Source organism: Cynara cardunculus (assembly GCF_001531365.2).
Source record: "Cynara cardunculus var. scolymus isolate 2C chromosome LG 2, CcrdV1, whole genome shotgun sequence".
Taxonomy (NCBI): Eukaryota; Viridiplantae; Streptophyta; class Magnoliopsida; order Asterales; family Asteraceae; genus Cynara; species Cynara cardunculus.
The window spans coordinates 6,025,303-6,039,167 of record NC_037529.1 but is presented as its reverse complement, the minus strand read 5'-3'; the positions used below and the strand labels follow the sequence as shown (position 1 = coordinate 6,039,167).

At 35.2% G+C, this 13,865-nt stretch overlaps 1 protein-coding gene across 5 annotated transcripts in view; it reads right to left on the bottom strand.

The window, feature by feature from the left end:
• Window positions 1-6,462, bottom strand: part of LOC112505674 (metal tolerance protein C2) — a 12,455-nt gene extending 5,993 nt beyond the window's left edge. For 4 of the 5 annotated variants that reach the window (XM_025109573.1, XM_025109576.1, XM_025109572.1 and 1 more), the window contains exons 1-6: window positions 5,907-6,462; window positions 4,811-4,919; window positions 4,519-4,558; window positions 4,146-4,222; window positions 3,324-3,412; window positions 1,753-1,822 (exon numbers count right to left, since the gene is read on the bottom strand). In XM_025109573.1, coding sequence (XP_024965341.1) covers window positions 1,753-1,822; window positions 3,324-3,412; window positions 4,146-4,222; window positions 4,519-4,558; window positions 4,811-4,919; window positions 5,907-6,396 — 875 coding nt within the window. In that variant the 5' untranslated portion in view covers window positions 6,397-6,462. The remainder of the gene's footprint in view (window positions 1-1,752; window positions 1,823-3,323; window positions 3,413-4,145; window positions 4,223-4,518; window positions 4,559-4,810; window positions 4,920-5,906) is intronic. The other variant, XM_025109574.1, reaches the window with a different exon arrangement.
• Window positions 6,463-13,865: the final 7,403 nt, after the last annotated feature.

Genomic DNA, 13,865 nt, shown 5'->3' with positions numbered 1-13,865 from the left:
TCAGTCTTCCAAACACTTCTCACATACTCAGTTGGAACTCTAGCAACCGTAGTAAGAAAATTGTATCCACAGATGGAACTCTAGCAACCGTAGCTGGTGTAGGAGATGTCCAAATCAACTCCTCTGTAACCTTAAGAATGTTCTTGTTACTAAATTATCTATGATATATTCTCTATACCAGAAGTCACAAGGTTTACTTTTAAGGGATTTTCCACCACAATTATTGTGTCTTTTAGGAAAAGGATTCGGGGCGGCCGACTAGACTGCTAAGAAAGGAGGATGGTCTTTATTGTCTTGAGAAGTCAATAAAAATAAGATTGTCTCACTCAAATTGAAATCCAAACTATCCAATAAAGAAAAATATATCATTTATCACTGTCGTTTAGGTCATCCATCATTTAAGATTGTAACGGTTCTATTTCCTTGGTTATTTACAGAACTCGATGTAGAGAGTTTTCATTGTGAGATGTGTGAGCTAAACAACCGTCTACATTTCCATCGATGAAAAAGCACTTCTTTTTTTACATTATTCATACCGATATTTGGGGCCCTTCTACTGTTTCTAATAATACCGGGGCACAATGGTTTGTAACTTCAAATGATTAAACAAGTTACTTGAGCTTTCTTGCTCCAATATAATATGATGTGAGTTATGTGTTCCCTAATTTCCTTTTAATGTTAAATCCAGTTTAGGGTAAGAAATAGAAGACTAAGATCTGATGACGCTCGGGATTCGATATCATTTCAATCAAAACCCTCACTTCATATTTTGTCAAATGAAGAGAATAACTCCTGAGTTTTCATTTGTTATAACATCTCAACAGAACGAGGTTGACGAGAGAAAAAATGGACATCTCTTTGATCAAAACAGAGGATTGTTGTTTCAAAGAAAGGTGCCAAAACATTTTTGGGGGAAGTTCTTCTCACATCCACTCTTACCTTATAAATAGGCTTCTTGCTCGTGTTTTAGGATTTAAGAATCCAATGGAAGTGCTTTCTCTCTATATGAACTTGTGCACCTCCGACAAACTTATTACGCCTCACATCTCTGGCCTCTCGGTGCATCTTTGTTCATATCCATAATCAAGTCAGAGGTAAAGTTGATCATCAAGATTTAAAGTGTTACTTTATGGGATAATCCTCAACCCAGAAAAGTATAAGTGACATTCTCCTCCATCCAAGAAGTTTTTTGTGTCAGATAAGATGTCAGAAGTTTGAAGAGTTATCTTTTTGAGTTATCCAGTTAGTGAACAAGTATCCAAATGTCTCTTCAAGGTGGAGAGACAGAGAAGATAACGAGAGTTTGAAGAATTTTCTTCTTGAGTTGTCCAACCTATCTTACTCATATGATAAACTATTAAATGACATCATTTAATATGTACATATAATATAAATTCTCAAAAGAATCAGCAATGCACCTATTTATTGAAATTTCATATAAGAATCTGCTGTTCCATAATATGCAAGTAGATTTTGCTGTGACAGACGTGTCACTTACAGTGAAGAGTAATTGGGAAGGCAGATGTAGACTCAAGAGTGCATGCACACAAACAGAGCGCGAAAGACAGTTAAAGGTCCTTACTCTCTTTTGACACTGTGTCTATCGCAGACTACTTACACCAGAACTAATACCTTTAATTGACAACTCAATTTCATTGAGCAATATATAAATAAATAAATATATAATTATTTATATGCACATATATGCATGATGCATCTACTTACGTGTGTCTCTAAGAAAGAGATTCATACCTACGAATGGAATCAGCAACAACATGCAAGCAAACTGAGTGGTAGTTCATATCTTCAGCATTTCTATAAACTGGGAATAGACAGATAAGAAATGCCAAATCATTCATCTGGTACTTTCAACACTAAAAAACACAAAATGTGCACTAGCCAGCACCTAGTGATAAAACAAGAAGCATTGATGCATCAGATACGAAGACAAAAGAACTTAGCTTGATAAAAAGAAGTCCTTTCAAGTAGTCAAGAGAACTACATTATATACAGAGCATTAGCTTATTTAGCTTATATACATGCAAATACTTTACCTATATAAATGGTTAGTACTGAAACCAAAAGACAAAAGGCAAACGAGTGTCCCAAAGTTCTGAGCAGAGATATTGTGCTCACACATATATTGGAAGGCGAACGAGAGGGGAAAACTATATTGCTAGGTTGGGTTTTAACTTTTACTATGGCCAAGATAACATGTGTGATGTCTCTTTCTTCATCATTATTGATTCTGTGGCAGTGTACTAAAATCCGGCTTACGCAGTCGCCCATTCATTAAATGTGGGTCCTTTGATCAAATGACCTTTGACAGGGTCTTATAGATCCATGACCTTCGGACAGGTTTGAGAATGCCACTTCCTTACACAAGAATCCTAGAAACTTGTAAAAACCCATGGATTTCAAAAGCACTTGTAAAAGGATAGCTAAATGACCACAATTAAGTGTCCTCCCACCCTTCAATTAGTTAGCGCCACTTAGTTACCTCTTGAGCATCAAGCATCCCCACCACTTACATTAACAAATAATTCTTGAATTGAGTGTCATCTACTATAACCAAGTTGTGTTCATCAATCAATTTTCCTTGATTTAAAACTATAAGAATCTTGTGTTCATCAATTAATTTTCCTTGATTTGAAGGTAACCTTTCCAATCATTTCGAAGTAAATGTATCAATGGAGTAAGGAAAAATATTATTCAGAAACGTAGTATAGAAAATAGCATACTACTTGAATTTTGATCTCATGTCTATATAGTCAAAAAATAATCCCTATTATATATTAAAAATAAACTGCATATGAGTCCTCTAAGGCATCCATTGAATCCATGATTCTGCGATTAAGTACTAGAAATCACTCAACTGCCATTGCTTACTAAAACACTCTTCCTGCACGAACTTTCTCTTAGAAGATATAAAAATACTACAGGAGAAGATATCAGGTGAAACATTAAGTGGCTTCCGGCGTTCTCATCAATTGGATGCTACTGAGAGATAAACAATACAAGATTCAGCCTGGTTCTAACCTCATTAAACAAGAATAGATAATTAAAGGCCTAGAAACAACATCACATCTGTATTTGACATACAGTGACAAGTATATAAAACCAGGTACCGGAAAAAAAGGACCTCCAAAATTTATGACAGCAAAGGCTTTTCTTTTACTGGCATGCTTAAAGTTCATGCTTTCAATCTTGGACAATAACAAGCAAACCTGACGCAGGAAAATAAGACCGACAAACTGCTCCCCAGTAAACACAACCTCAGAGAACTTTTCATGACACATTCCAAAAAATGAAGCAAACCTTACCAAGACTAATCCGAGCATAATTCCTGAAGAACCAAATGCCAATTAGATTCACAAAAAGGTTCGTCACAGCAGAAACAATCAAGTAATGCCTGCAATTGACGATAATAAACAACAATGAGAAAGACATAGTTTCGGAAGCGCCATGCAACATTAGCTCCCTAAACCTGATTAAATAATGCTTATTATAACCTAATTGTATTACGACGTGCATCTCATGTAATATCCTAAATTAGTCATGATGATATGTTGATATTGGCAAAAACAACTCCATGTAGAAGGTTCAATATTTCTGTAAGTTAATTTTGGTACAACCAAAAGGCTCAAAAGAAGTCACTCTAACTGTCACCTCTCCCTTCCCCTTTGACTCCAAAACACAGACAAATACAAAACTTTTTTGTTCATCAGTAATATAGAGTGTGTGCTTCAGATAAGAGTGCCTCGTTTTCATGGCTCAAGTCTTCAAATTCGAATTCTACCCCTGATTAACCAACCACATCATCTCTGGTTCCATCTCTCCTTAACTACCCTCATGGTAATTTAACTTACAGAAAGCACAAATAAAGTACGGTTCAGGGTTCTCTCACACACATAAGATCAGCCATATGAACCACAAATGGCAACTTAGTGGAGGGAATATTTACAAGCTTTAAAATGGCCTCTGCCATCAACAGGCAAGTGAATTTAAGTCACAGAATAAGTACATGGCAAAATCGTACTTTTCATAGAGAAGGAAAATGGAGGGGGGAGGGAGAGAGAGAGAAGAGAGAAATGCCATCGGCTCAAAGAATGATTGACTAAAATAAGTTATAAAGAATGGCTTACTTGTGCTCAGATTCATCTTGTACAAACGCATGAAGTGCTTCAACGGCCAAGGAAAATGACATAAACAAAAGAAATAGCTGTCTAAACATGAAGCACAATTTAGACACTGCCACATTAGCCCCATTAATGCAAATGGGGAACTATAATCGATAATATATATTCAACATATGATATTAACGAAGTTAGACATATTATTAATTGAAGCATAACATTTCCAGTAACCAAAGTAGTATGGTTCCAGAAGTATGAACATATTAGGTGCTACAGCCTGTAGGTCCGATTCCAAGGGGAGACTAGGAAAACATGTTTTAATACCCTATTCAAAAGAAAATAGAAACAGCATTTTAAATCATGCAGAATTGTGCATACTTACAGAGTTGGTGAAAGCAGATAAAACTTCTAGCCTTTTGTACCTGATATCAAAAGCAATTTATTTAACTTAACTTATCTCTAGAAATTTCCCAAATATCACAAGCCTACCAATAACAAACTTAAGAACCGCAGTCAAGTGAGATAAGTCCGTAACTGCTGAGAACAGAAGTGATTCTACCATTATCCAAATTACATTTTTCCACAAGCTTCAGCAAAATAAATTCATCACAAGCCAGAGAGGTTAAGTAGCTCATGAAAATGACCAAGTCAATAAATACAAATTCAAAGCTCACCCATAAGTGTAAACTCGATCAGGTTTTCTCCGAGAAGCAGTCATTGCAAATAAAGAAAATGTCAAAAGGCCACAGCCAAATGTCAAATGAAATGCATCGGACACCAAACCTAAATAGAAATCAACAAAAAAAGGTTGAGCATGGCATGCATTAACCAATCACTCCGAAAATGACAAAAGGAAACACAATTTGAACATCAAAAAGATAACAGCAACCAATGACAGCTTTCTTCTATGGACATACACATCAACCTAACCATCACATAAATCCAATGGAAAATCCAAGCTACAAGCAGGGCCGTCCCAGGCAAGGGCAGGCTGGGCACCTACCCAAGGCCCAAAAAGAGTAGGGACCCAGAAAAAATCATTAGTAGCTTTTAATAATATATAAATATTATTCGATTGAGATTTAAAAACTAGCTGGAGAAGATGATCACACGGCTTGAGTTTAATGACCCTTCATTTATATTCTCTCTCTCTCCAAACCATCCTCAACTGCGCATAGACATGTTATATGCTAATAGAAAATAACAAAACCACCAAATGGACATAACACATGAACACAATTAAATATATTACAATGTTTGTATGTTGTTCATATGCTATCTTTGAATTCTTATGCAACTACTGTACCTAAACTAATCTATATGAACAATGTCCTGCACATGTGTCTGTATGGTGCATAAGTTACTGCTACTTTTATTCAACTGTATGGTGCATATATTGTTGTTGCTGTCTGTTGTTACCTATTGTTGGGGCTCTTACTTTTACAACTCCCCAGGCCTATAATATGTCAGGATAGGGCCTGGCTAGGGGCTACATGCTCTGTGCATTCCATGAATGGGTTTACTTCAAGCACACACATAAATTAAGAAGGCATTGATTGTTTTACAGAAAGCACCATGCCACTGTTTTGCATAAACACCTATTGTTGGTTATAGGGGTTAGTAGTTAATTGATGACTAACACAACATCTAAAGGCATGATATCAAACAACAAACTTTTTCATAAACTATCTAATAGATTGTGCATTTACATTGAAGTAAACAAAAAAACTCATCGAGAATTGAGAGACCAGAAGCAACATGTACACATACCTACTCGACCCGATATAAGGCCAATAAGCAATTCGGCCGTCGAACAAGCCACGTTAAGTGAAATAAGCATAGCCAATCTCTTCATCGGTCGGTTACCCGATCTAACAACATTAAACAAGGAAAAAACAAACGCTGGAATTGAAAACCTTTCACTTTTACTGAAAGAAGAAGGATCTTCTTCCATCCACAGTCTATCACCTCCATATTCCCGTTGCTGAGGAAAACTCTTCGGCGGCGGAAGTATATCAATCTTAGATGAAGTACGAGAAAGCAAAGGCCTTTTGGAAGAATAATCGCTAGAAATTATGGATACTGGCGTATGAGGTGGTTGTTCACCAGGCTGCCGATTGAAGGACGTTTGGCGGGAAAACGCGAACCGCCGGTCGAAATCGCCGGCGTTCCATGAACGTGGTGTCTCAGCTTCTAGTTTCTGATAATCAAAAGGGGATCTTGAGTCGGTGTGCTGATCAGAAACCCCCGACCTTTCCATTTTTTGGCAATCAATTTGTTGAATCAAAAACCCTAAAAACCAAGATAAGTCTAAATATGGGAAGGGCATGAGAAAGTAATGGGCGGGAGTCAAAAGTCCATTTACGCAAGAACACTGTGGAATTCAATGCTGGAATAACACCATATTTGACTATTATAAAATGGAGAATAGAATTAATATTAATAAAATTAATATTTAAAATTAAAAAAAGCTCAATTTGATTGGTAAAAGGGTCTTCAACTCCCCCATTAACTAATTTCTAACAAAATTCTAACACCCAAATCTAAAAAGAAATACCACAATAATATCTAGTTTTTCATCAGACGTTATTTTTATCAGGTTAATACCACTTACCTGATAAAAATGATACATAAATTTTAGTTAACAGTCTCCTAAACAAACACAAATTTGGAAGGCATTTAACGTTAAGATTTACCACTCTCATTTACTATACCAGATAATATTCGTGGTCATCAAAATACCAGTGTTTCTTACCTTGTAATATTCTTATTTAGCAAAATGATATTGTAAGAATGTTGATAACTACCATCAGCAAAGCTGAACTTAATATTCATGCATGATGGGTTATTACAGTAGTTAGAATCTATTTGTATATATGTCAGGAATACAAGAGACTTCATCTTCCCACTAATGGAATTCCAACACCCAAGTGGAAGAAGAAAGACAACAGATTTATTAAAGTGATGTGTAAAATTGTATGCATCTAACAGCACAACTTCTTTCTCTATGTTTGTACCAAAAATGAATCACGAATCTTAGGATCGAAACAACCTATTTGTTGTTTGCAAAAACTTGTTATTTCACAAAAATGAATGGATTTACTCCATTCGCAGCTCCCTGAACATTGATGGATCGATCTTGTCGTTGAAGCGTCGTACAGATACTAGTTCGCAGAAGCCTATATTGGTGTTGTTTTGGTTCAACAACTCATGGTCGATAAAAAACGACAATTGTTGTAATATCATCATAAAAAACAGGTGTGTCCCCGCTCTCAATCGATATCGAAGGTATAGGGAACTGGGAACGATTGAGAGCGAAGACAAACATGTTGTTCATGATGATATCACAGTAATTGTCGTTTTTATCGACCATGAGTTGTAGAACCAAAACAACAACACAGGCTTCAGCAAAAAAGCATCTTACGAGGCTTCGATGACATGATCAATCCATCAATGTTCAGGGAGTTGTGAACTGGAGTAAATCCATTCATTTTTCTTATTTATATGGTTAGTTATATATGTTAGTTTAACTACTATTTTTGTTGGACAAGCATTTGTTAAAAACATAAATTTTGAAAGTGTTTTCTCAACCTTAAAACTATGAAATTTCTCACATAGTTTCTAGGCACCAACTAGATAAATTTTATGGCTCCACGCCTGGTTATTGTGGTAAGCCGGCCATGCCACAACGATCAAGGTTCATGAATCCATCCAAAATCATGAAATGAATTTACACTTTTAGGATCTATTACAAAGTAGACAACAACAGGGTGACAATCAGTGGCGAATAGGAGAGATATCAGTGTTTGCATGAGGTTTTGAAGACATAGGGTTTGAAAAGAGTAAAGCTGATTTCGGTTCTTTTTTACTTTAAAACATTTCTAATCAGTTACAGGTAGCTTCTTTTGGGTTAAAATAAAGAATTATGTATAACAAAAAATGTATTCAACTTGATTGGTGGAAGGGGACTTAACTTTGCTACATGTCTGATTTCGATAAACAGAAGCAATGAACCAGTTAATTAGGTCCACTTCGTTCAATAACTACATGTAGTAGTCACGAGTGTTGTTCAACAATGGAATGTGAGCAACAACATGATTTGTCGCCTGTGCTCAGGCCGTTTAGCAGTAGCGGACAATACGTAGGGACAAAAGCGGAACATCCATATCTGAACGGAAAAGCTTAACTTGATTGTATTATCAGTCTCCATAATCGGTAACAGTAGTAACAAATTATTTACATGTCAAGAATACAAAAGACTTCAACTCCCCAAATGTAAGAAGAAAGACCACAATAACATCTGGTTTTTTATTAGATGTTATTCTTATCAGGTCAATACCACTTACATTATAAAAATTATATATAAGTGTTTAGTTAACAGACCCTTAAACAAACACAAATTTGGTAAACATTTAACGTTAAAAGTTACCACGCTCACTTACGATACCAGATAATATTCGTAGTCATCAAAATACCAGTGTTTCTTAGCTGGTAATATTCTTATTTAGCAAAATGATATTATAAGATTGTTGATAACTACCATCAGCAAAGCTGAACTTAATATCCATGCATGATGGGTTATTACATTAGTTATAATCTATTTATTTATATGTCAGGAACACAAGAGACTTCATCTTCCCACTAACAGAATTCCAACACCCAAATGGAAGAAAAAAGACAATAGATTTATTAAAGTGATGTGTAAAATTGTATGCATCTAACAGCACAACTTCTTTCTTTCTGTTTGTACCAAAAATGAATCAAGAATCTTAGGATCGAAATAATCTATTTGTTGTTTGCAAAAACTTGTTCTTTCACAAAAATGAATGGATTTACTCCATTCGCAGCTCCCTGAACATTGATGGATCGATCTTGTCGTTAAAGCGTCGTACAGATACTAGTTCGCAGAAGCCTATATTGGTGTTGTTTTGGTTCAAACAACTCATGGTCGATAAAAAACGACAATTATTGTAATATCATCATAAAAAAAACACGATGTTCCCACTCTCGATCGATATTGAAGGTATAGGGAACTGGGAACGATTGAGAGCGGGGACAAACATGTTGTTCATGATGATATCACAGTAATTGTCGTTTCTATCGACCATGAGTTGTAGAACCAAAACAACAACAACATAGGCTTCAGCAAAAAAGCATCTTACGAGGCTTCGATGGCACGATCGATCCATCAATGTTCAGGGAGCTGTGACCTGGAGTAAATTCATTCATTTTTGTGAAAGAACAAGTTTTTGCAAACAACAAATAGGTTGTTTCGATCCTAAAATTATTGATTCCTTTTTTGTACAAAAAGAAAGAAAGAAGTTGTACAGTTAGTTGATGCATAGAATTTTACACGTGACTTAGGTCTTTCTTCTTCCACTTAGAAATTAGTTATTGGGGAGTTGAAATCTCTTGTATTCCTGGGTTCTAACTACTCTAACCTATTTTTTACGAGGTCCTCATAGCACGGGTACCATGAAAAGTGCACTTTTGTTTTTACCGGCCGACAACTATCTGAAAAAACATCATAGCTTGTAAGATAAAAAATTTCTTATTATACATATGAGTTCCTTAAATTGCATCAATTGTAACCTCGCTTCAAATATATGTTTATCTACAAGTTATTTGAACAAAAAAGCATTAAAAACACAACTCGCGAAACAAGAATTTTGTATTTTGCGAGGTGTATTTTTGACCCATATAGATACTCTATTCGTAGTTTAACTTCCTGTACAAATTGTGAGATGAAATACCAAAAACAGATACGAAACAAACTAAAAATTACAATTTACAAAATAAGAGAAGTTTTTCCTCAAATAAGTTGAAACTCGACAAGTTAGCAGATTTATTAGCAATAAGATAAAAAAAATATGTAAAAACATCCATAAAATAAGACAACATAGAACTCGCAAAAAATATAGTTCAAAAAAACACGTTTAAAAAAAGTCATATGATGGGACTTGATTATGTAATTTGGCCTGGTTATTTCCGATCAAATTAATAACCATACTGACAATTTCTTATATTATTAATGTCACATTAACAAAAATTATGTGTGTGATATTAGTAATTACGAAAATTCAACTTCTAATTAAGAAATCATACTTCTAACAACCATAATTTCTCATATAAAAATGTTAACACCACCAATTTTTATCAGTATTTCACTTAAAAAATCATTTTGGAAATTACTTCGGAGCGGATGATGATCCATGGTCTAAGAAGCAGGACTCACCCTGACACGTGCAACCTCAAAGACGACACAAGGAGCATCAATCGACAATCCAATCCACCGCTATCCTAAGTTCATTTCAATAATATATCACTCTCGATTTTTGCTCTCAATCATTGATTTAAGGTTTGCCTTTTTCATATTTGTTTAAGGTTTCTCCCTTTCCCAGTTTGTTAATGTGCATATATTGTTTTTACATTGTTATTTACGTCTGTGGTTTGATTTGTTACTCATTATTTATAATATTACAAAGCTTGATGATGAACGAGGCTTGATATTGTGAAGCATTAGCTATTACCCGATACATGAAACAAAGCTATAAACAAAGTCAACCATATCTCTTTCATAACATGTTTATATATTCTATCAGATGCATCGTTCATATCCTATTAATAACTAGATTGTTTTAATATCATTTAATGAGTATATGACAATGTCAATTTGCATTGAAGTTATGGTTTATCCGCCTAATCAGTTGTTTGTCAAATTGATTTCCTAAACATTAATTCCTATAACATTTTATAATTGTTTTCTAGATTTCTAGCTTTCAAATCAAGTTGTCTACTGTATTTCAAAACCTTTCTTTAATAATATATAGTTTTCTATATTAGTAGTCATTTAGGTAATGTTTTATAGGCAAACTGGACATGACAAGGCTGGACGAATAAGTGTTCGTCTGATGTATGATACGACTAAGAGTGAACATGACAGAATTAGAAAAATTACTCCAAAAGTTATTTGATGATTTTATGTGGCATATAATAGTTATAAATAAACACAGATAAAGTAAATGATTAAATACTTTAATTTATAAATATATTTACACAACTTTCATACATACACACATATATATATATATATATATATATATATATATATCATTTGCAAACCATTTGAAGGTTACAAACCCATCTAGTTTTCATCGAATTCTTGTTCCAAATAGCTTCAAACGTAAAACTATAAGTTCTTGTCCAGTATTATATCTTGCCAAGCGTAGCGTACAGGGGCAGATCCAGCCTTTAAGCACCGGGGGGAAAGACCCTCAATCAAAAACCAAAAACCTTTACTGGCTAGTTTAAATTTTCTATTTTCACCATCGTCTTACATGGTTTCCCCCAGTTCCATATGGCCATATGCTTCCCTCCTCCAAGTCCCATTCAATGTGCCCCAATCCCATTGATTTCTTGGATCCGCCACTGGTAGCGTAGGACAGTGAGTTTTATCAGATGTACCAAACGCAATGACGAGAATAATTGTAGCAGAAAAATGGTAATACACTAACACAATTGAAATGCCTCCAGAAAAGAGGGTATTGTCCAGGTAGCGTTTGCTATGGATACATGATTGGACAAGACTGGACAGGACAAGAGGGTAGAACTAGACAGAACTAGACCGGACCGGACCAAACAAGTATATGTCTGGTGTTTGGCACGACTAGGACTGAACGGGACAGAATTAAACAAATTACCCCCAAAAGTTATTTGATGATTTTAAATATTATATAATAGTTATAATTAACACAAATAAAATAAATAATTTAAAAAATTATTTTATAAATATTATTACACAATTTTCATATAAATGAATACATACATATATAATGGTACCAAAATTGAATGAAAAATTTGATATAATTGACGGTAATAGTAGTGATGTAGGGATGGTGGAGGTGGTGGCTTTGGTAATGGTGGAGATGAGGGTGGCCGACGGTAGTAGTGGCAATGAGCGGTGGTTATGGAGGTAGAGGTAGTGGTTGTTGGTGGACGACGGTGGTTATAAATGGCATGAAGATGGTAGATTGTGGTGGTGATTGACAAAGGTGGAGGAGGTAGTTGTGGCTGATGTTGTAAAGATAGTGGTGGTGGTGGTTATGTTGGAGGTGAGGTGGCAATGGACAGTGGTGGTCAATGGTCGACGGCGGTTTTCGAGTTTGTTGTAGTAGATAAGGAGTTGGAGGTGGCCAATGGACCGTGGTGGTCGATGGCCGATGATGGTTGTAGAGGTGGCAATTGTGGTTGGTGATAGACGGTTGTTGTGGAGGTCATGGAGGAGTTGGAGGGGTCCAACGGTAGTAGTGTTGGTGGTAATGGATGGAGGTGGTTGTAAACGTGGCAATAGACGGTGGTAATCAGTGGTCAAGGATTGTGAATGAAGTTGTTGTAGTAGAGAAGGAGTTGGAAGTGACGAACGACAATAGTGGTGGTCGACTATGGTAGAGGTGGTGATGGACGACGGTGGACGGTGATTGTGGAGACGGTGGAGGATGTTGTTGTAATAAAGGAGGTGGAGGTGGCCGTCGGTGACCACCGGTGGTAGCGGAGACCAAAACTAACGATGATAACCATTAAAACAAGTATCATATTAAGATTATATATCAAACTGTGATAGATTACTAATATCTTAATTTCTGTCTCGTTCATGTCTCATTTGTACCACAAGAACATGCGTATTTTGTCCCATGCTTTTGTCCTGTTTTATACAGTCCTATGTCATGTATCAAACACAGCCCTAGTGATGGTTTATTCTTCTCCCCAACTAAGATCCATAAGAAATGCCTGAAGAAAATTTCAAAATAAAAAACCCTAGATATTCACCAGTCAATCGATTAAACTCACGTTAAAATAATGGTTACAAAAAACCCTAGATATTCACCGGTGAATCGATTAAACTCACCTTGAAATAATGGTTTAAAAACCCTAGATATTCACCAATCAATCGATTAAAGTCACCTTGAAATAATGGTTTCAAAACACCGTAGATATTCACCGGTCAATCGATTAAACTCACCTTGAAATAATGGTTTAGAAAACCCTAGATATTCACCGATTAAACTCACTGAGATAATGGCTCGATAAACCGAGTACTCATCTTCCTCCACTGAGGATGGGAAGAAAGCGTCGATTTAGGAGTCCGTGGTGGAGAGATTGCGTGGCTTATCCCATCTAAGCCAAATCTCCCTTATTTATACAAGAGTAAAGTTCAAGTTTAATCCCTAAAGTTATGTAATTTTCAATGAATATGATCCCTAAACTTTAAAAGCATGGATTTAGTCTTCCATCTTTATCAAATCCTTATCCTTTTAGTTCATTTGTTTAACGGTTGTTAATTTTTTTAGAAATATTTTGATCATTTTTGCCATTTTCCTAATTTTATATTCGGATTAAAAAATATCTTATAAGAACATTTTGATTATCTTCAAACGAAAGGATCAAACTGTTGAAAATTAACAAATATGAGAGACTCAATTTAAATTTTCAAAGTTTAAAAATGATATCTGTTAAAAATACAAACATGAAGGACCAACATTGAACTTTGCTCTTTGTAGAATAAAAAATGAATATCTTTAAAGAATTCGTTTAACTTCATGGATTTTTTATCTATACTATATTATAAAGCATTTGATTAAAACTCTTAAAACTCTTAAAAATTCTTAAAACTCTTAAAAACTCTTAAATCAGATTTCATCCCTATCCGATTTCATCTCATATCTGAATTCG